General features: G+C 35.7%; 1 protein-coding gene across 4 annotated transcripts in view; it reads left to right on the top strand.

Moving 5' to 3' along the window:
- The window catches only part of SMARCA2 (SWI/SNF related, matrix associated, actin dependent regulator of chromatin, subfamily a, member 2), a 109,401-nt gene that overhangs the window by 54,809 nt on the left and 32,567 nt on the right, over positions 1-22,025 (top strand). For all 4 annotated transcript variants that reach the window (XM_062599044.1, XM_062599042.1, XM_062599040.1 and 1 more), the window contains 7 exons: positions 1,936-2,022; positions 2,870-2,916; positions 6,286-6,452; positions 8,860-9,023; positions 11,058-11,285; positions 13,943-14,020; positions 17,761-17,979. In XM_062599044.1, coding sequence (XP_062455028.1) covers positions 1,936-2,022; positions 2,870-2,916; positions 6,286-6,452; positions 8,860-9,023; positions 11,058-11,285; positions 13,943-14,020; positions 17,761-17,979 — 990 coding nt within the window. The remainder of the gene's footprint in view (positions 1-1,935; positions 2,023-2,869; positions 2,917-6,285; positions 6,453-8,859; positions 9,024-11,057; positions 11,286-13,942; positions 14,021-17,760; positions 17,980-22,025) is intronic.

The raw sequence follows: 22,025 nt of genomic DNA, 5'->3' as shown, positions 1-22,025 counted from the left end.
ATGCAAAGTAAGTGTTGATTACATTGCTGTGGGACTTTCCTTAGTCAAGTACCAGAGAAAGTAAGTTGCCATTCATTACCTTGTTTGCATATACACATTTAGCATTACAATATCTGTGAGGTACCCTGAATTCACCATGGAAGTTCTTACAGTGATAATATAGAGACAGTGTAGAACAACTGATGTGTAATGCCTTGTCTTTGTAATAGGCCTTAATATGGCCCCATTATGTTTATATGAGTGATACAATGCAATCAAAAACTATTTTTCCACCATCCTGTTGAAGACGGAATTGCTACAATGGGTGGCGTTTACTGTTTAGCATCTTAATTTGTTTTAACCTCTTTATTTTGTGCAGTCAACTGTTTTATCTACGGTTAGTTATTCAGATTCTGGTCAAAGCTGATACTTCTCTCATCAGATATTCTTTCATACTCATCCCCATAGTTTGAGTACTTTTTAAATATTAACTTACTTCCTTTTGTTGTATTTTTAATGTAGTTTTGTAGTTCTTTTTGCCCTCCAAGTTTCATTTTGCATCCTTGTCTCCTACTTGCCTTCCTTTCTGATCTCTTTCCTTTCACAGACTGCCTCAGAATTTGCTTTATTTTTTCCTTACTCACTCCTCCTGCTAGTTTTTTGCTTAAACAGGCCTAATTGTCTCTGCTGTCTTTGATACTCCTCCCTCCCCTGACTAGAGGTCTAAAATTTTTCCCATCCTTCATCATTATCTACTTCATCAAACTCTCTTATCCATGCTCCCCGGTGCCAGCAGAGGGGGGTAGTGGTTGTTGAGCACTCTTGGCTTCAGCCATGCAACAACTACAGTCTTAGGAAAAAAATCCTGTCTTTCGGCAACTCTGACCTGGAACCAGCCCAGACTAGTGAGAATTCAGTAAGCTGCAAAGCTCTAGGAATTCTCATTTGAACAAATGCAAACTGCATTTTTGGAGCATAGTGGAGGGGAATTTGAGAAAAAGAAACAAGATTTAGATGTGTAAACCCCCCTCTTCAAATGTAAATACCCTGGTCTAGAAATTAAGATTTGGCAATACTTTGCAGAGAAGAATAAAATATTACTAGTATATAACATGATAAAATAGTACACTTTTCCCTTTTTTTTGTCTTAGAAATTGCTGGATTGTATTGCCTGAGATTTTAAAAATAAATCTGAATCAGTCAAATTGCAGTCACTCTAACTACAATTTCCTAAAGTTACAACAAATGAAAATGGCACCTAAAAGAGGCTGAGTTGTATGATTACGATCTAATTACCACTGGTAGACTTGGGTTTGGTAACACTGTCACTGGTCAAACACCTAGTAATGCTTATTGTTCTGAAGATGGCATAGTTCCTTATATATGAATTAGCTATTGTCTGAAATCTATCGTGTTTCCAAATTGAATTTACTATAGAGTAGGTTCTGAGATTTTGTTGTTGTTGTTAAATATCAAGATGACTCGTGTGATGTGGTCATTTCTACCTATCTAGAGCCCTGTGTTTCACTTGTGCTGGAAAAAGAATCCCATATGTTCAGTTAACTGCCAGGGAAAGATGCTGGAGGTTTGAACAGCATCTGGCTATTGTCATTCCGTGCCAGGAGTCTTCATACCCAATGTAATTCATACTAAGCAATACGAATATGCAGTAAGCAAGACAGTAGTTGCACTTCCTCCCACTGTGACTACAATAGATAGATATGAGATGCCTTGCACTTGGCAAATTACTTGCGGGTCTTTGTATTCTTTTTCTTTATGGATCATCCTCATGGTAGGTAAATTTGTGCAACAAGATAACTACACTATATTTTACAGTTTCTGGTATTCAGTTTTGTCACAGAAATATCTTTGTGTCTTCATGTAAAATGTTTTCAAAAGTTTCATTCATAAACTAGGTAAATGAATTCATTGGATTTGCATTATTTATTCCCACAGGGAAAAGGTGGTGCAAAGACTCTAATGAACACTATCATGCAATTGAGGAAGATATGCAACCACCCTTACATGTTTCAGCACATTGAGGTAAGACTGCTATTTTTAATTGCAAGAATCTTTTTGTAAGAATTGTAAGATTTTTTTTTTTTTTTTCAGATGGCTAACATAATAGAAAACTAATGTTGCAGTTTATATATGCAGGAGGTAATGTCCCTGTCTCTATCATTTGTGCTAGAAATGACACATTAAAATAAAGGGCTGGAATGAGTATGTTTTTCTAAGATTAAGATATTCCAGAGCAACATTGCATTACCTGTTGATATTTATAAAACTATATTTTGGAAAGAGATAGTATTTCAAAGTTCTTTGTAGTAGAATCTTGCTGACTAACAGACTGTCAGTCTTTTGGAATATCTACTTTTTTCCTACTTTTTTTAGCAAAAATGTACTCTCTATAGCATTACTTATTAGAACCTAATGCTTATAAATACGTGAGTATATCTGGAAATGTGTTGTAAATATATAAAATCTAACTGCAGTTTATGAATAAATGGACAAGTACCTCCTGTGATATATTGTCATTGTAGTTTTGTTAAAGTTTTTTATAGTTCTGTTACATATTAATTCATAGAATTCAGTAATTTACAAGAGGATCTTCCAGTAATTAGTCTAAATTAATTAGGTTCAACAGTATTTTTAGTAATGCATTTAGTAAAATCCATACTGAGAGAAGTTACTCCTGTAAACAGAGAATTACAAATAATATAGGAAAATGTTAAGTAGAGTACTAGTGCTACAAAGCGTATTCCAGGGGTATGAATATAATGGTACTCAAGCCTCAACATTCATGTATTTAGCTGATGAAAGTATGTATAATCATTAGCCACTGTATAGTCTATCTCCAATAATCTGTTTATTGTTTATAACTCTGCAGGAGTCCTTTGCTGAACATCTAGGCTACTCAAATGGTGTCATCAATGGGTAACTCTTCTTATTTTTCTTCCCGTTCATATAAATTCTGTTCAAACTGCTGTATCACACACTACTTCTAGAAGATATATGGTACCACATTGAAGCAGTTTCTAAAATAAATATAATCAGTTCTAGAAATGCCTTATTTTAAAAGGAGCCTAGTCAATTTAAAGCTATTGCTATAGTCCTCAAGTCTAAGAGGTTGCCTCTTACTTGAAGGAATATTTCCTGAATTAGCAACTTAATGTTGTTATTATTCTTAAGGTTAACGAGGATCATCTGGGTTCTCCCTTTGAATTATGCTGAATCTATGTTGCATCACTAATTTCTGAGCAATAAGTTGTTTCTCTGACTGATGTGAAGGAGTCTTGCATTAGCATTCAGCTAAAGCAGGTAATGGTTAGGAGAACTTGGGAAAATGGATTCTGAGTGATTTTCATCGGCATCAGACTGGTGATTTGTATATACGGTACTTTCTTTCACAGAAGAAAGATAGAACTTTCACAGTTCTTGGAACTGGATAGAATGTGGAAGAAGTATTTCTAGTTCTACAGAAAGCTTTTCCTTTATAGTGGCAAAAGCCCTTTTTGTTCTCCCTTTCCCACCACATAAATTATAGAAGTCACATGCAGGTTTATCATTCTTAGACACTGATATATTGCTAAAAGTACACCAATCCATTCTAAATTAGCGACAAGCTTAACACCTAGGCCCAGCTGCAGAATGCTCTCTAGCCTTCATTGCATAGGTTCATGGTGTTTCCTTTTCTATATTTATTATCCTTTACAATGTGATTCCCCAACTTCCATTCATCTTCTCTTTCCCTTTATTATTTTACAAATTAGTGAAATCCTAGCAAACTTTCTGTAGTGGTACCTTTTAAATTTCTTTGTTCTCAGAACTTCTGTAAATACTGAATTAGGAGTGATTTCCAACAAGCCTTAATATGATGTTATAGTGACGTGGAGGAATGTTTTCTTAAAGCAGTCTCAGTTAATGGTACCTGTTCACTTGTAAATTTCCCTTTTTTTGTGAGCAATTAAAATAAACGATGTCATAACAAAATTATTTATTTACTGGCACACTATTAATAATCGTTTAACTAATGGCTTCTGGGTAGCTTTTAACAGGAATACATACTTATTTACTCCAGCAGCTTGTATTGATTTATTGATCTGTCAACTGTATTGATGTTATCAAAAGCAACTAATATACTGAAGCTGACAGTGTATATTTATACCCAGTTATTAGTAGTCCAATGTAATGTAGTAATATCAGTCATTTTCATAAACAGTGACTGTATTTTAAGATCTCTTTGCATTTGTTCACAGGTTTTTTTTAAACGTCTACTTTTTTCCTAAGGTGTGGACCTTAGAAAAGCCATTAGAGTACATGTAAAAGTAGATCTTTCTGAAAGCTTGCATGTTTGAAACATATGCAACTCTCCCATCCTTTTACGTAATCCAGACCAATGAGGTAAAACGTGGAGGATGAGCTTCTGAATATTTAATAGATCACACAAATCTGAAAGCCTTTCAAGTCTTTGTGCTAATTTTGCACAACTGTTTGTGTCAGCTGATTATATCTAGCTACATTATCGAGATTTTCCGTGTGCAAGACTCTCTTGTGATAGATCTCACACAAGCCAACTTTTATCATTTGCTCATTCTGAAAATTGACTTAATTACTGCTCAGACATTCATTATATTAAATGTAATTTACATTAGATTAAAGGGGAGTTAGGAGGTCAGCTTCTGGATCTCAACCTTTGAAGCATGGATGAAGCAGGTTTTTCTTTCTCTTTCTGCTAGAGAAAGCTAGATACTCATTGTGCTAGTCTTCAGCAAAATGCACATGTTGTGAGACACAAGTGTAAAATTTTACCTTAGAATCGCTTCTTCAAAGTTAACATCCCAAGAAAATGGACAGAAACTGCTACTACCAGAAACACCAGCATCATTCAGTGTCCTTTATACAAACAGAAGATTACCTTGTCAGTATAGCATTGGCTAAAGGGAGGTGACTATTTTAGAGGAATTTTCCCATGAATATCTTACCACTTACACATTTTACTGCCTTACTCCCTATCTACTCTGTCCATTTAAGGATCAGTCTCACTAGTTTCTGCACATAGAAGTGCATTGCTTTTAAAGTTTCAGAATGTATTCAGGATATTTCAGAAAATAGTTCAGTTAGCAAAATGTTACGATATTTTCTCATTCCGAACAAGAAAAGAGTGTGTTCTTCCACCCTGAATCCAAGTGCATATATCATTCTCAGTGCTTTATAAAAGTACTTGCCTCCCTCGTTCTTACTCTCAAACTCAACACTGTTCTTAGCTCTTGAGTTGCACAGACAATCTCCCTTTCTTTTGTCAAAGGAGATTTTCCAGATTTTCAATAGAAACTGGTTGATACCAGGATGTCTGCTTGAGCGTTATCCCCAGTGTTAGAAATTCTCAGGGTGACAGGATGTAATGGCAGGACCTGTTAAATTCTGAAGAGTACTTATACGTAGATTGTTTGCTGATCAGAGGCGAATGACAGCCTTGTATTATGCAATCTTGTCCCAGCATTTTCTCAGCACTGTGGGCTTCAGTCTGTGAAGGAACTCAAGAATAATCCCAATCACTTTATCCTTTATGTGCTTTTATACAAAAGTGGAGACAACACAGGACACATACCTGAAGAAAGAGATACCGATACTAAAAATTTTGTGAAGGTTTTATGACCCGTAATCTCCCTAAGGAGAATAGGCAGAGAAGATGGTCTACTGATGTGTTACTTTCCCCTTATTTAAAAAAAACATAAATACCATAAAAATAGAAATAAATTTGTTCTTGGTATTTCTTTGTACAGCTATCTAGAAATTCTCTCTAGCTTATGGATTCTCTCTAGCTTGAACAAGGGATGGAAACATCCCATGTCCAACTTACCCATTACTTTTGTATTGGCCTGGTTTTGAATACTTCACTGTCACATGCATTATAGTTGAATGGGAAGAGTGTCGATTACGGCTGCTGTAAAATCCAGTGAAAGCAAAACCGGCAGATGAATGTCTTAACTGATCAAAGGCTTATCTATTTCAGCAATAATGCTTATTTGATGAGTAATGAAGCAGAATGCTAGTTTTGTAAAGGAAGGTATTCCACAGGATTTTTATTTTTTAAAAAATATTTCTGATGAGTAACTATATACAAATAACTATATACAAATAATATATACAATAATTTTTATCTTCTTATTTTACATAATCAATTTTATAGAGAGAAGAGTTCCAGTAGTCAATTTTCCTGTATTTATATTCTGACAGAATGACTAAAAGCTTTTCTAAATGCAGGCTCATTGTGGCATTTACAGTGTTTTTTCTCTTCAACAGAGCTGAACTGTATCGGGCCTCAGGGAAGTTTGAACTACTTGATCGTATTTTACCAAAGTTACGAGCCACTAACCATCGTGTGCTTCTTTTCTGTCAAATGACATCACTCATGACCATTATGGAAGACTACTTTGCATTTCGAAATTTCCTTTACCTGCGTCTCGATGGTAAGCTAAATGAAAATAAAGGAAGGATTAAAAATAAGTTAGAATGCAGTGTGCTTCATTAGTTTTGAAAATGGGAGATGTTTTCTTCCTAGCACTTTAACTAGTGATGTCATGCCGTTATACAAAAGTGCAAAACAGGTTCAAAAAATGATTTGACAGATTCATGAAGGAAAGGTCTGTCAGAACTCATGAAGATTTGTTAGGGCTTCAGTCATGAAGATACTGCTGTAGACCCTAAAGTTGCAACTTGCTAGAATTTTCTCCCTTCCTACAGGCAAGATACTGAGTAGGGTATGTGTTTGGCTTTTCTCAGTAGATTTTAAGTATTTCTCTGTCTCCCTGTCTTTTATTATTTTCTTTAATCTGTTTGACCTGTAAACTCATGGTATGGGAACTGTCTTTGTGCACAGTCAAGTCTGTTCCTTGGAATGCAGATACTCTAGAGATCTAGTATTTTGTGGGCAGATCTTCTTTTTCAAACACTATTAACAATATGCTTCTGACTACAGATGTTAATGCTAATGTTTTTGCTAGATTCCAGTAGAATTAATGCATTCTTACTTATTTAAAGTCCCATTGCAGTTCTCCACAGAATAGCTGCATTTCAGTGACAGGTAAAGTAATACCTATAGATTTTTGCCTAGATTTCACAGAAGCTCAGTAGCTTCCACTAGTTAGTCTATAGAAATATTTTATTATTTTTGAATTAAAAGATGGTTTAGAAAAATGATGAAGGGATATAAAAAGGAAAAAGAACTAAATGCAAACAATATACAGCTAAAAATTGCATATGTCATCTGAGGATTAAACCTGTTTGAAAGAAGTTTCCATCTCAGCTTTCTTCCATGGTAATGATCTCTGTCTAATACTAATCTTCTAAAATAATGATTATTTTTACTACTATATTTAGTTCAAATGTTACAATATTGTACAGAGCAAGCAGCATTTTGCCAGAATATCCTTCTAGGAGAAAAGCAATGATTTAAGGAAAGCATAAAGAACAGCATGAATAAAATGAGTTTAATGTCTGTTTATTTGAAGTTTATTTGACTATTCTTGTTCTAGCATTTTAACTTGGCTCTTTGCTTCATGCTTTATTTGGAAGAAAATTTGATGTTGAGAAGTTACGAATATTAATGAACTTAATCATCAGATGCCTTTATCCACAAATGTAAAATGGGGTAATGAAACTGAGACTTGAACTGTCTTGCTGTGTCATGGGAAGTCTTTACAGAGCTGATTGAAACACATACTACCATGCTACAAAACCTTCTTTGCACCTCTGACCTGCGACTGATTTACTACCCTTATTAATACTGCAGCTATTGTTCAGAAAGTGAACAAAATTACATTTTTACATTTTTTAAATTACTTCTTGTATGTGTAAAGATATGTATATACCCTTATGTATAGATAAACATATATGTATTTTAGAAAGAATTCTTTCTTATTCTAGAGTATTTCTGGCAATATACAATATGCTAAATATAGCTCCTTGTTTTTGTGAATGTTCTACAAATAATTCATGAGATTTTGAACCTTTCTTCTTTCCCACTTCTGTGATGACACATGCCCTCCATACTGGAATCTAATCAATGTGTAGATTTTAACTAACTACCTTTAAGTTAACATGTGAAGCCATTTTAGAGGACTAGCTTTTTGAGGATCAGTAGTTTGACTGTGTAATACAGGAACTTCATCTTCTTCATTGTATGCATATGGATACTGGAATAAATATGTCAAAATTTGTTGGCCTTCATGTAAAGACAGAAATCTAAAATGTTAAGGCAGGCAGCAGACCATACTGGGCTGATCCGTATGAACTGTTGTCAAAGTACCTCAAATTGATCTGGTTGCCACAGTGCAGTGTGCTTTGTTTTTGCTTAGAACTCTTAAGTTTCTGCTACAGTTGAATTTCTTGCCTTCCCTTCCTCGCTCATGGTGACTATTTGCCCTTAAGAGAAGACACGTCAATAACTCTTTGTACTAATTATGGCTCTCGAGGCCAAGAAATATATTTCGATAAATCTCTCTATATTTTTTAAAAGATTTAGATGCTCTGGTGAGCAGACAGCCGAAATCAAAACTGAAGCTCTGCTCTGTGTGTAACCTCTGTTAAAATTTGTGTGAGTCATAGAATTTTGGATAATAGATATTTTTATCTTTATAAAGTCCACTTTTGAAATGTCAAGTGTACTCAAATGTTTAGGATCTCTTCTCTCAGGTGTGATAGTTGACCAAAAACATCTATGGGCACTGTATTATTCTGTTATGGAAAATATGGCTACAGTGGCAAAAAACAAGTGAGCTAAAATTTCCCTTCCAAATGTACCTTTAGTAATTGACATTGTCTCCAGATTATTTCAGTTAACATATTTGTTATGCCTTTCTATTAATTCCTTCTCAGGTACAACAAAATCAGAGGATCGAGCTGCTCTGCTGAAGAAGTTTAATGAACCTGGGTCACAATACTTTATCTTCTTGCTGAGTACAAGGGCTGGAGGCCTAGGTCTAAATCTCCAGGCTGCGGACACCGTTATAATCTTTGATAGTGACTGGAATCCTCACCAGGTTATCTTTACTCACTTCATATACTATGCAGTGAATTCGTAGTGTTCTTCTGGGCTGCTTCTTAGGTAGAGGTAGACTGAGCTGAAAGGAATAGATGTAGGTATATTAAAAAGTGCTGCTTTGAGAGATGTTACTAATACAAATTGCTACAATCCACTGGTGTTTTTCTTTGAAGCAGTAAAATAATTTTGTATCTCTGTATATATTTAACCTGAGTCAAAGGGAGTCCTCAGAGTTACAGCCTTATAGACCTGTTTCATTGGTATAGCTGTATTTATTCTTTAACTTTAGGGTACTACTAAGTAGCTTCCCATTTTAAGTCTTCAGTAAGTTGCAGTATTTTAGTAAAAGCTGTGGAGAACATTGCATGTCTTAAGAAGTCAGTAATGGTACTTGGGCAGCAGTCTTGGCCTGAAACACTCTGCTTGCAGTGTTGCTGTAGGTAGATAGTGGTAAGTATAGGATATGATCATGAGGCAAAGAAGATATCAAAACGCTTGGGCTTAAACAAAAAAGACAAAAAATAGGTAATTGCTGTCTGCCTTTGTCACTTAGTGCTTTAAAAAAATAAAAAAGAATATACCTCTGTGGAAGTACATGGCTATACATGTGCTTTCATTTATTGTGGGAATATATTCAAAGCACACGATAGTCAATTGCCACATGCAAAGCTAAAGGAAGTGAGACTAAAAGGCATTTTATATAGAACTGCTGAGAACAGCACTCCCATAGGTGCCATGATGACCACGATAAAATCAAACTTAAGAAATTCAAAGCAATTGTATTTGTAGGTTTTAAAATCATCTAAGAAGGCACTTCATTCTTTGTATTTTGTTATCTTTTTATTTTTATCTGTCTATCTATATAAATTTTTTATGTATGTGTGTCTTTATCTGGGTGAGCAGATTGCTAAATTATGAAGTGCATTCAATTTGTCTTCCTTTGAGATGGGAGTGATTTGTAAATTTTGTAAATTTTAATGAGACATGTGCTAAAAGGGAGACTTTTTTTGCGCTTAAAACATTTCTAGAAACAAAAATTTCTTTTTCCTCACTTTATTGTTTCCTGTGCTCATGTACATAATTAGATAAACAAATTCATATTATAACTTCATCTTCACTGTTATGCAAGTGGCAAGTATGTTTTTATGGTGCAACAACCACATAGTATATAGTGTTGAAGGAGGGAACTGTGGGAGGGAAGAGGATTCCCCCCCACCTAGAGTAGGAGTTTGACTTTATGAGATAGTGTAAAACTGTGATAGCATTTTTAGGTTAGCTACCCTACATTATCCAACCATACTGAATCACTATTGTGTGATTTTTTTTAGGAGTGTTCTTTTGGTTTGTGCTTTTTTTCTTCTTTATCTGAAAGAAAATAGGATAGGATTTTGCATATATAAAAGCAATTCTTTGCCTCTGGCCTGCAGCATACTTTTTATATCTGTTATTTTCTAAGTGCAAACACCTGATCAAAAAAGAGTTTTAGTGGTTCAGAATCCTCTGAAAATGAACTTGAAATTAGGGAGTTTCATGTTAATTAAGATCATGCTTCAGTATATTCAAATTAAAAGCCTATGCAACAGATCATGTAACTTTTAGTTAACATACTTAAGAACTAGTGGCATATTTCAGATGCACAGCTTCGCCTGGCTTTTATAGTACTAATCTTGTTGCCTTTTTGTCCTGAAGTAGAAAGTTGTTTTACTTCAGGGTTCTTTCTGGCTTGGAAGGCCATGAACTTTGAGTGGAAAGGTGAGGATAGATACTTCAGCCCTTCTCAGTCACGTACCATCAGGAAGTGTTTGACTTGCTCTATCTGTGCTGTACAGAGCATGTCTGTATTTTTTCCTCTTCAATTTTCCCCCGCCTGTGTCTGATGAGCTTCTGGGAAAGCAGACAATCAGGAATGAGCAACATGAATTGTGGTGCGCTGTAGGCTTGCCTTCTGCCAAGAAAGAAATTTGGCTTTACGATGTCCAACTAGTAAGCTGGTAGCGCACACATAAATCACTTTGTGTTCTTTACCTAATAGGATTTGCAGGCCCAGGACAGAGCTCACCGAATTGGTCAGCAGAATGAAGTTCGAGTCCTGCGACTGTGTACTGTGAACAGTGTGGAAGAGAAGATACTTGCTGCTGCAAAGTATAAGCTGAATGTGGATCAAAAAGTTATTCAGGCTGGAATGTTTGATCAGAAGTCCTCCAGCCATGAAAGGAGGGCTTTCCTACAGGCCATACTGGAGCATGAAGAAGAAAATGAGGTAAGATGGTTAGAAAGAATTAGAAAGATGATGTTTCAGGGTGTGCTTACTCTTATTTTTCATCAGTTTCCTAAGTTTGGCAAATATTTTTCTTCAAAGATTTTTACAAAACAGATAGTAAAACTAATCTGTGTTGATATGGTAAAATAATAGGCTGATCTGCAGAAATGCTAAATATGTTAAATATGTTAATATGCTAAATAAATGCACTGTCTAGTTCAATCATAAAAGACCTTGTTTTCCTGGCACTTTCCTGCCATGGACAGTTCTCCATGGTTGGATTAAGGTTTGCTTTTATGTGCTTTGGGCTTAGAGCAAGCCAGCAAAGTAGTTGTTTTTTACTGGTCCTATGTCCAACCTGGAATTACAGTTACTTCCTTTTCAAGATCCAAACAGTGTTTCAAAAAAACTGTTAAATATTTCTTTATAATAATGGAGTGGGAGATTTTAGATTCACTGACTTCCTTTTCATTGTATGTCTTTTCATTATGTTCTTCTCTGCAACTGCTGTCGTGAATGGTAAACCCCCTCCTTTGCCTGCCGCTGCAGAGTGTTCTCTTAATGTAAACAAAGTTCATCATTTGGATAAAATCTGCATTAGGAGGAGAGAGGAAAAATGTATCAACTATATTAAAAATGGACAAAAAAATGATTCTGCAGTGACTTTGTTTCCCATTTAGAATAATATCCTGTGTAGTAAAAGAATGCAGAGATTTGAAGCCTGATTTTTCTCTGAGTGTATTTTTTAAGTTTTGAATATGGTATGTACCGAAAGAAAACCAGGTTTTGTAGGCTCTATTCTATGGACATCCTTCATTATACCATGTAAATTTTCAAAGGTGAAGTTTACTTCTTCAGTAGTTTTGTATAAACTCTTACCATTGCTTTACGTTTAGAAAAAAGTAGTACCTCATTAAGAGAAAAGGTACTTGTTGTTTTGGATTGTTATTTTAGTCTTTCTATCAGAAATGAAAGAAATATCACAAGCTGGCTATTTTATAGGAAATGACATTTTATTTAGGTGGTAAATTCTGAACTGGGATGGTTAATATGTACTATTTTTGATGAGGGAAAAGTGGAGTTCTCTCCCAGCCAACACCATCCACATGATGAGGTGCATTAGCTTGAAACCAATAAAAATCCCTCTCAAACAGCTTTTGAATTAGTTTTGAAAATTCGGAACATTCTATCATGCTTTCAAAGTCCTAGAAAATATTACTTGAAAGTACTTCAAATGCAAAATTCCTTTTTGACCAAGGGCACCTCTTTGGCAACATGATTATTCAGATTAATCACCAGTAGTCAGCCTCTTCTGTTACAGTTTCTACTGTGGGATCCCTTTTATTTTTAGGTTATGGAGAGTGATGGAAATTTGAGGTGATGGAAAGCTTGTGAAACTTGCATGAGTTAACATTCTTCACTGGTCATAAAAAAATGCAAGAGAGATCTTTATTCTATGTATGTGTGTGTTTAAGTATGTAACTTCCTTTTCCTGTATATTGAAGGAGCATTAACTAGAAGTGGGAAGAGCTAACTATCTTTTTGTCAGCAGCATAGCTTATTTCATGCTTTGGTTAAATTTAAAGTCTATGTCCATTAAGTTACACAGGTATTCCTTAGGAATTGTAGCAGTAAGAACTGTACTATTTTCGGCAGTGTAAAAATCTTACCAGTGGAGGGAAGATTTCATATATGGATAATAAGTACAGACTTCTTTTGGTTATTTAGGAATAAAAGGCTGCAGAATGTTAGTTTAGAGGCAATATATGCAGCATTTTACACTACTTTTTCAATCAGCAGAAAATGTGAGTTTCCATGAAAAGCTTAAGGTCAACAGTATAATGTCACGTAGATTCAGTAAGATTCAGTAATTTTAGGCTGTTATGTGGGAACCAGTCGATAATTTGTGGTTCTGGTTGACCTGTTCTGTTGTCAGATTTGAACTGCCTTGTGCTTTCAAAATAACTTGGAGAGGGAAACTGAACCCTATGGAGCCTGGTTATGTTAAAAATAGGTATCATAACTGTTTGGCATTATTTTTTTTAACTGAATTCTAGAGTTCTGATTTATTTTTCCAATCAATGTTTTGTTCTTATGAAATAACTTCCTTTCTGGAGACAGAAGTTTGCATCTCAATTTATGAGTGTATAACGGTCTAGACAAAGTGGGATTCAGCAGGCATTTATTCCAGTGTAATGTATGACGTTTTTCTTCTTCTTTTTTTTTTTTTCTTTTCTTTTTTCTTTCTTTTTAAACCAGGACTGTTTTCATTCTACTTTGACCAGAACGGCAGAATGGTATCTCTGGGGAGGTACTGTAGAAAAGCAGAACGGAAATGCATATGTTTTAACTGAAAATGATCTAAAACTGACTGTGTTTGTGAGCCAGGAAAACCACAAACCAACAATTTGTGGTTGCATATTTGCTCATTTCCTCATTCTCAATTTATGAAGGTAGCAATAAGTCCCAATTGTCTCTTTGATGAAGTCCATTTTGCCGTGCTTCTGAATTGCACTCCAAAAGTTTGTTTGGTCTGAGTTTTTCATGTATATCTTGGTTGAAGGAAGTTCGGTGCAACACTGAGTTGATGCAGACTGTTGCTCTAGGTCAGATACAGCTTTCTTCTTTCTAATGCCTTTATCTATCTGTGTAACTAGGAAGAAGATGAAGTTCCAGATGATGAGACTCTGAATCAGATGATTGCTCGACGTGAGGAGGAATTTGATCTCTTCATGGTAAGGGCTGTATGATCATGAGTAGAATATCTTTATTCTTTTTAACCTTTTATGATTCAAGTGTTGGAAAAACGTGGTGGAGCAATAGGCTTCATTTACTGTTGTTGTTCATCTGAGGAAAGAAGAGCAATCTATTTAAGCAGAGAGTTCATCACATGACACACAGACTTCAAAGTATAGCAGACAATGTAGTGGAACAGTCCTAGTCTAGAGGAAGACTCTGAGATGATTTGAGGAAATTAGACAGTGAAAAGCTGGTAGTTACTGTTTGGCTTGCAACTTTGACGTCATATTCTATTTTTTGTAATGTTTCTTCTCGCTTCTCTGCTGTGTTGTTGGCAAGGACGATTACAGGGACTTAACAAGATAGTAAGAGAGAATAGGTTGGGAGTTAGTTTGGATTTGTGATGATTTTGTCGAGGGCACAGTTAGCTAGCTGCCTCTCTTCTGCTAGAACTGTTGAACAGTTATCAAAGCAGAGCTAAGTAACAGTGATTCATATATGAACAATTCATTTACATTAGCACTTCCCTTATTACTACTTTTACAACATTGATGCAATAACTAGTAAGGTGTCAGTGTAGGCATGGCTCTTGCCTTTTAGCGACTGTGCAATATGAAGATTGCTGGAGGACCTCTCAGAATCACTGAAACGGTCACAGGAGAACACTTAAATAATTGTTGAGAGGAAGCCACCATCCTTTCTCATTTTACGGAGACTGCTTTATTCTGCAGGATGGAACAATGCAGACATTCTCATAGGTGCATGAATATGAGAGTGTATCAGGAAGTATCCACAGAAACAATCATTTCTAGGACCACGAGTTTTTACTAGTCTCACACTAGTTTTTAGCCTCGTACCATCTCCTGCTCAAGGATTTGTCTTTCATCTTTACATAAGTGTGCAGAGACCCTTTTTATGTAAATTAAGGTGGACAACTGGCAAAGGCCATACGCCTTATTACTGAATTGCCAGTTTAATCATCTTGTGCTAAGTTTTATTTAATGTTATCTAAGAAGAACTGAAATCCCTAAAGACAAGATGCACTGAAAATAAGTGCTCACAGATACCTGTCTCTTTAAGCTTAACCTCAGCATGATTCAGATGTAAGGGGATTTATATGACAGGAACCAAGAGGTGATCATTTGATCCAGAATTCAAAAGGAGTACTTACACCCAAATATCTCCTTTCTGATCTCAATTACCTCTTTTCTTCTGCCCATTTTATAGCATTTTCTGCAGCTATATCCATTTTCCCTAGCTAAGAGTACAAGATGTATAGTGATCAATATGAGTGCTTTTATATCAAAAGCACAGTTAAAACAAAGTACTCATAGTTCTGTGAATGCAGATATGCTGCTGGAAACAGCTTTTCAGTATTGTTCCTTCAGATTGAGAAGGAAAGAACTAATCCATGAATTGAAAGTAGTTGATGAATTTATGATTATTTTCAATAAAATTCTAAAACTTTTCAGATTGTGTTTGAAGGTTATAGCAGCCAGTCAGTAAAATAGTTGAGAGGGCTAGAATAAAGACAGTTTTACATTTTGTGTGATTAATTTGTGTTCTTCATACTAATCTACTTGAAGGTTTCTAAGCAAGGAGCTGTTAGTAGGCAATAAAAAATGAAGGTGCAAATTTGTTGTGCTGTGAAATCCAAGAATGTGAAAATATTAGGTAGAAATACTGAAGACATGTATTAATAGCAATGAGATATATTTTAATTGTTGTTGAAGGAAGTTGTTTGTCATGTATCAGGGAGCTCATCAAAAGAAAGTATGAAAAATAACGAGATCTTTCTCTTCTTTTTATCAATATTCTAGGTCTTATATAGCCAATTAAAGAGTACAAAAGGTTTGTATTCTCAAGTCTTGCATATTTAGATTTGAATCTAGAGACAATCAGAAATATAAAAGCATTTTTCACTTTACTGCAGTGGTATCAACGCAGCATTATTCCCTCTATAGAGTTGTACAGATATAATCAGAATTCAGCAAACTATCAGCAGGATATTCAGTAATATCCAAGAAGAAGTAGTGTTTTGGCTTGGTATTTTAACTCATCTTAGTAATTTAAAAGCATGTAATTTGCTATTTAAAAGCATGTGGTTTGCCTGTGGTCGCTTTTCAGGTTAGAACTGTTCTTGGACATGGATCCTGAGATGTAGGTGCAGAGCTAAACACACTGTTCAGTAACAGGATGTGTACAAGTGGTCTTCTGCTGGCTCCATGCTTCATTTGGAGAAGCCAGCAGAGTCTGAGACAGTAGCTGAGGATGTTTCCCTGCCCTGTTATCCCAAGAGTGAATATACAGTTCCATAGATCCTTGGAATTGAGTTCTTTTTGTCACAGTTAATGCATGCTTAAGGAGCTGTCTCTGTATTGCATTCTTAATGGTTCTACAAGAATACTTCTTTATTCTGGGGATGTTGGCTTAAAAGTACTTCTACATGAAAAAGAGAAAAGTAGAAGCTTTCGTAAGGGGTCCGTGAAATAATTTTCATAGGCAATTTTACGTTTTGTTACCAAATTAGTCCTCTCACTGAAGCAGTTGTCTCAATCATGGAACTGCTTGATCTGTACTCAGCAGTGATAGCATACGCAGTAGCCATTCCTTGCTCACAATCTAACTATATTTGTTGAAAAATGTTTTGTAATTTCTGTGGAACTAGAATTAAGAATGTATTTTATCATATTTTTTAATTGTGACATTAGCAGAGTCATTAGTGCAGAAAAAGAGCTACTTTGGTCTTAGATGTTCTGAATGACTACATTCTGCTCCATAACACATTGCTCTGGCATATACACAGTAAAATGTAGCAAGTCTGATTCATAACCAGCTTAAGAAAATCTCCAGGCACTTTTATTGAAATTAACACAGTACAAATATTTGGAATGCTTTATGCAAGCTGCTCACCCCTTGAATTAGTTTCACATCTGTTATATCTTCAGCTGTATTGCTTTGTTTACCCATACCTACCCTGTGAGCATTTCAAGGTGACCTCTTACAGATCTTTCATATTTATTGTTAAGGCCTATCTTCCCCATTATTCTACAATTCTGAATCTGATTTTTCTAATTAGCATCAGGAAAGGATTCCTGTTTCTAGGCCAAGGACTGTTTGAGTTTCACAGCAAGTTATTAAGACAATTGCTTTCTGTGTGTTTAAGACACAGTAATAGATCAGAATACTGTATGAATTTGGGATATTGATTTTACTGCAGTTGATACTGGTAATGAAATGTAGCTGTTGCATATTTTTTCAGAATTCTTTCTTCTGATACTCAGACTCCCATAACTAGTCTGTTTTCAGTTACTTTTTTTAATTGCATAATAATCATAACATAGGGGCATATTGTCAGGAAATGATTGGTATTTACAGATCCCACTTATGAATATGAAGAAGCCATAAAAATTGTGCAAGAAGGAAAATGGTTTAATCAACAGCTACTGCTGCATTTTCGAAACTTGATTTGTTTTATTTAAGTGTTGTCCATCTGGTGCTCCCAGTAAATTCAGTGAAAGTTACCCGTTGAGTCATGAACTTGACTAAGATCAACAGTCAAGTGTAGCTCTTGCCTTTTGTAGATGCACTTTAGAAGTATTAGGCTGGAGGAAGGGAAATACCACCAAAGGATGTGATTTGAAGTGTCAAGCAAAACTAAATAGTCAGGAATTCCCAGGGTGTGTTTAATAGTGGCCCTTACAACTATTGTGTCCCTTCCCAACTGCCATTGCAGCGCATGGACATGGACCGTCGTAGGGAGGATGCCAGAAACCCCAAGCGCAAGCCCCGCTTGATGGAAGAGGATGAATTGCCATCTTGGATTATTAAGGATGATGCTGAAGTTGAAAGACTCACATGTGAAGAAGAGGAGGAGAAAATATTTGGAAGAGGGTCCCGTCAACGCAGGGATGTGGACTATAGTGATGCTCTCACAGAAAAACAGTGGCTGCGGGTAGGTACTGCTTTTTTCTTTTTACAGTTGATAATTACTTATTTGATGGAGGTTTTGTTTTGTTTTTTTGGGGGCGGAAAGGGGGTGTTACTCAATGAAGACTCCACAGTTGCACTAGGGATAGCACTGTGTAATAGCTAAGGCCCAGGTATTCTTACATTCCATTTTTTACAAATGTATTCAAGGCAGAAGTTAAAATCTAAAGCTATGCTGCTGAAACTTTAGTCATAGTTGGTAGATGCTGAATCAGAACTACAATTCTTTGTTTGGCGACTCTTCTTTTGCTATGGTTCTTGACATAATTCACCTTTATGTTTTCAGATGTTATTTAGTAAGTGTTATCTTTAAGACACATACAGTCAGTTCTTCTACAGTAGAGCAGACCAGTGGTCAGTATATAATACAACTTTCTGTGCTGCTTCGCGCCCCCCCCCCCCGAAAAAAAAAAAAAAAAAAACAAAAAAAACCCCCACACTTCTAAATTTGGAAACTTTTGCATGGGTCAACTTTCTTTCTCATGCTTTTTCATTTCCAATTGCCTGGGCATTTCTTTACTTTGCTGAGATCAAAAACTTCAATAAATTCCTGACCTGAAATACAAAAATTCCTGACCTGAAAGTATAGATTCAAGACTTATTCATACCACATCTGTGATTTTGTTGAACTTGTTACTCATCCTTGTCATTCTTTTGCCTAAAAAGATACACATCTAATGAATACTAATACATATGCCTTCTCAGAATGGTAATAGTAGGGATGGCAAGGGGATGAGGATAGGTTATTGCAAAGTCTTTTCAAAACTAGGAAATTTTGTAGTGTCTTATTACATTATGATTTTCAAAATAATACAGTACTGCACATGCAAAACCAGTTACATGATTTGATGGACAGACTATTCTACTGTGGGAGAATAATCAGACTTGCATCAGCATTATGGTACAATGCAGTTTGTGTGTATATCCCACTAAAGATGGGCAGAAAACCTACCTACTGTAGTTACAAAAGAGATGTTAGTTACTGAAGAGTGTAGTTACCACACAGAAAGTCTACCTTGTGAGACTATTGTGAGAAGAGGGATGAAGAGCTGATCCAGATACAGCTGCTGTTTGTAAAGTTTAAGGGAATAAAGATGAGAGTTATACATCACCTATAAATTTAAACAAATTAAGCAGACTAGAGGAGTTTGATATTTGTGTTTCAAGTAGTCAGTCCAGAAGAAACACCTAAAGACAAAAACTGCCCCTAGCTTCTCCTGGGTTTATGCTTTCCTATTGTGGAAGTGCTTGCAGTATAGCATACATCTACCCAAGGTGATTTTAAACTAGTTATCTTCAATACTGAAATACTCTGGCTATTGCAACATACAAGTCAGCTTGAACTTACACACTCTCTCTACATCTCAGATTCTGTAACTTATCTTAAGCTCTTCTCTGTCGAAACATGGCAGCCCTGAAAAAGTCATCTAATACATCTTCCTAACACAAAGCAGGATCAACCAATCCTATGTCATTCATGTTAGATATTCACCTATTCTGTTCTTAAAGGCTTTCACTAGCAGAGAATTTTGAACCCCTCAAGAGAATCAATTTTAGTGCTTAGTTTTCTGTAGTTTTTTAATCTGTAGTATTTTATCTGAATTTCCTTGCTGGATTTTAAGGCTATTACTGCTTGTTCTAGTCACTGTGATTGTATAAAAGAAACTGTTCCCTCTTTTCCCAACATCTCTTTATGCTGTGAAAGACTGCTTCCATTTCCTTGTTCACCCAATTCCTATTAAAGTTTTCAACCACTGCTCATTCACTCTTTCCCCATATATCTTGTTTTCTAGATCTCTTAATTATTTTCATTGCTTTTACCTAGCTGCTGTTCATGTGATGGATATCTTTGTATAGGTTTGGTCAAAAGCTAGCCACCAGTATTCCAGATGCAGCTTCATTTGAATAAAGAGGAGTTCTTTTACATGCCTTCTCTCTTGTTTATATTTCCTGGTACAGTACTTTGTTTTCTTAACAGCAAAGATACTGACTTCTATAGTATACAATTTGAGATCCAGTATAAGCTCTTAATCCTTTTCTGTGGATCTGCTCCCTACACAGTTTTTTGATATACTGTTTTGTACAGTTGATCTTCCTTTCCTTTTAAGAGGATTTAGCATATGTCCTTGTTGAAAAATATCTAGGTTTTCTGAGTTCACAGTACCAATTCAGCAAAACAAATTTGAATTTTTTGCTTATCCTCAGGTGGTCTTGTTTTACTAGGTTGGTGTTCTTTGCAGGTCTAGTAGGCATACTTTCTCTTCCATCTTCCAGATCACCAGAAAAGACTGCATAGCACTGAACTACCTGGAACATTACTTCCACAACCTTCAATTTGATAAAGCAAAATTAAGTAGCTATTCTGAATATAATTTCTGACCAGTTTACCACGTACCTGGTAATAATTTTATCTAGTCCATGCTTTCGTTGCTTGTTTGCGAGATTGTTGTGTGAGATGAGGTCATAAACCTTGCTAAAGTTAAGATGCAACATGTAGTACTGTTTTTTTCAATGTTGCTTGTTTTCTTACTGAAGAAAACTAGTTTCCTTCCTCTTCCACTGTTGAGATGTTAAGCATGTTCTCTTACTAGCTAAGTTAAGGCTAAGTCACGTCTCTCTACAGTGCATTGTAGGCACTTGTATGATTCTGTTTTGTACATATTTTAAATTGTACTTTCAGGTGACAGCTGTATACTTGAGAGAGCTGAAACAAATGCAAGTGTTGGAACTACTGATATTTTTCAAGTCGTTTATTGTGAGGAATTAAATTTGCCCTGTAACACTGCTTATGCAGATTTAGAATAAAAAGTCTTCTTCATTGCATGCACACTGAAAATCTAAATCAGATTAGAGTTTTCTGAGTGTTCTCATGATGTTCTCACAACATTGTCATAGATAGAATTGCTTATAAACTATCTCATGGCTTTGCCGTGGAAAATTTAAATTAATCATTTCATGTTAGTTCGGATGCAGTAAGCTACTTAAATCAGCAAAAAATGGAAAAACAAAAGAGGCAATACCTACCGACTTAAGGATGGTACTTTGATTCACAGGTTGCCCCTTAGCCATATATTTTATCAAGCCACTCTCCACACGTCTGTATCTATGGATACTTCTGTTTTTATTGAGGTGTTAAAAAACAACTGGATTTGTTTGCTAACAGCAAGATTTACTTCTAAATTTTCTCTTGCTGTAGCTGCTGTGCATCTTTAGCCTCTTACACAGCTTTCCAGAAGAAAACGTCACATTTCTTGTTTTCTGATATGATAATACCAGTATTCAGTGCTTAGCTGTCTCTTTGGCTGCAGTTGTCTTGGGGAGGTTGACTTTATCTGTTCCTTTCTGAGGAGTTTTGCCTGGATCAGCAACCAGACTTCTCATTCTGGGCATCAACTACCTCTGCTTCTCAGCAAGGCTTTGACCCTGCTGCTGAAACCCCAGTGCCAAAAGGTCCAGTTAAGGTGCATTAAAGCCTAATCTCTTCTTGTTGCCTTAAAAAATAATAATAATAATAATAATAAAAATAATAATAATAAAAAAAAAATCCTGGAATTCTGGATGCTGACTAGTCCCTAATGCCTGTTCTCACTTCACGAGTATAGGCTATGTGGCAAATCCCTAAAGGAAAGACAGTGTCTGAAGACCTGTGTACGTGCATATACCAACAAAAGTTTGTCAGCTCTCTGACACCTGAATTTGGAAACAGGGTGCAAAATACTCTCAGAAGCCAAAAGAATAGACACATTCAACGTCTAGTGAGATTGTGCACCTGCCCTGAACTACCTGTATTTGAATATCGGTCAGCCTCCTTGAGAAAATGTAACACAAGAACAGGCTCTGTCACTAGCTGTCGCTGCAGCCTGGTATTTTGTAACTGTTGGCATGACAACCATATTTCCTTTAAAAAAAAAGAAAGGAGTTTGATATCTGATGTACTTACACTGTCCTCATCTCTATTCCAATTGCATTGACTGAGGTACAGATATCAAGACCACCCTTGCTTGACTGGAG

This window comes from Rhea pennata, chromosome Z (genome assembly GCF_028389875.1).
Source record: "Rhea pennata isolate bPtePen1 chromosome Z, bPtePen1.pri, whole genome shotgun sequence".
In the NCBI taxonomy this organism is placed as follows: Eukaryota; Metazoa; Chordata; class Aves; order Rheiformes; family Rheidae; genus Rhea; species Rhea pennata.
This window is presented reverse-complemented; position numbering and strand designations above follow the sequence as displayed.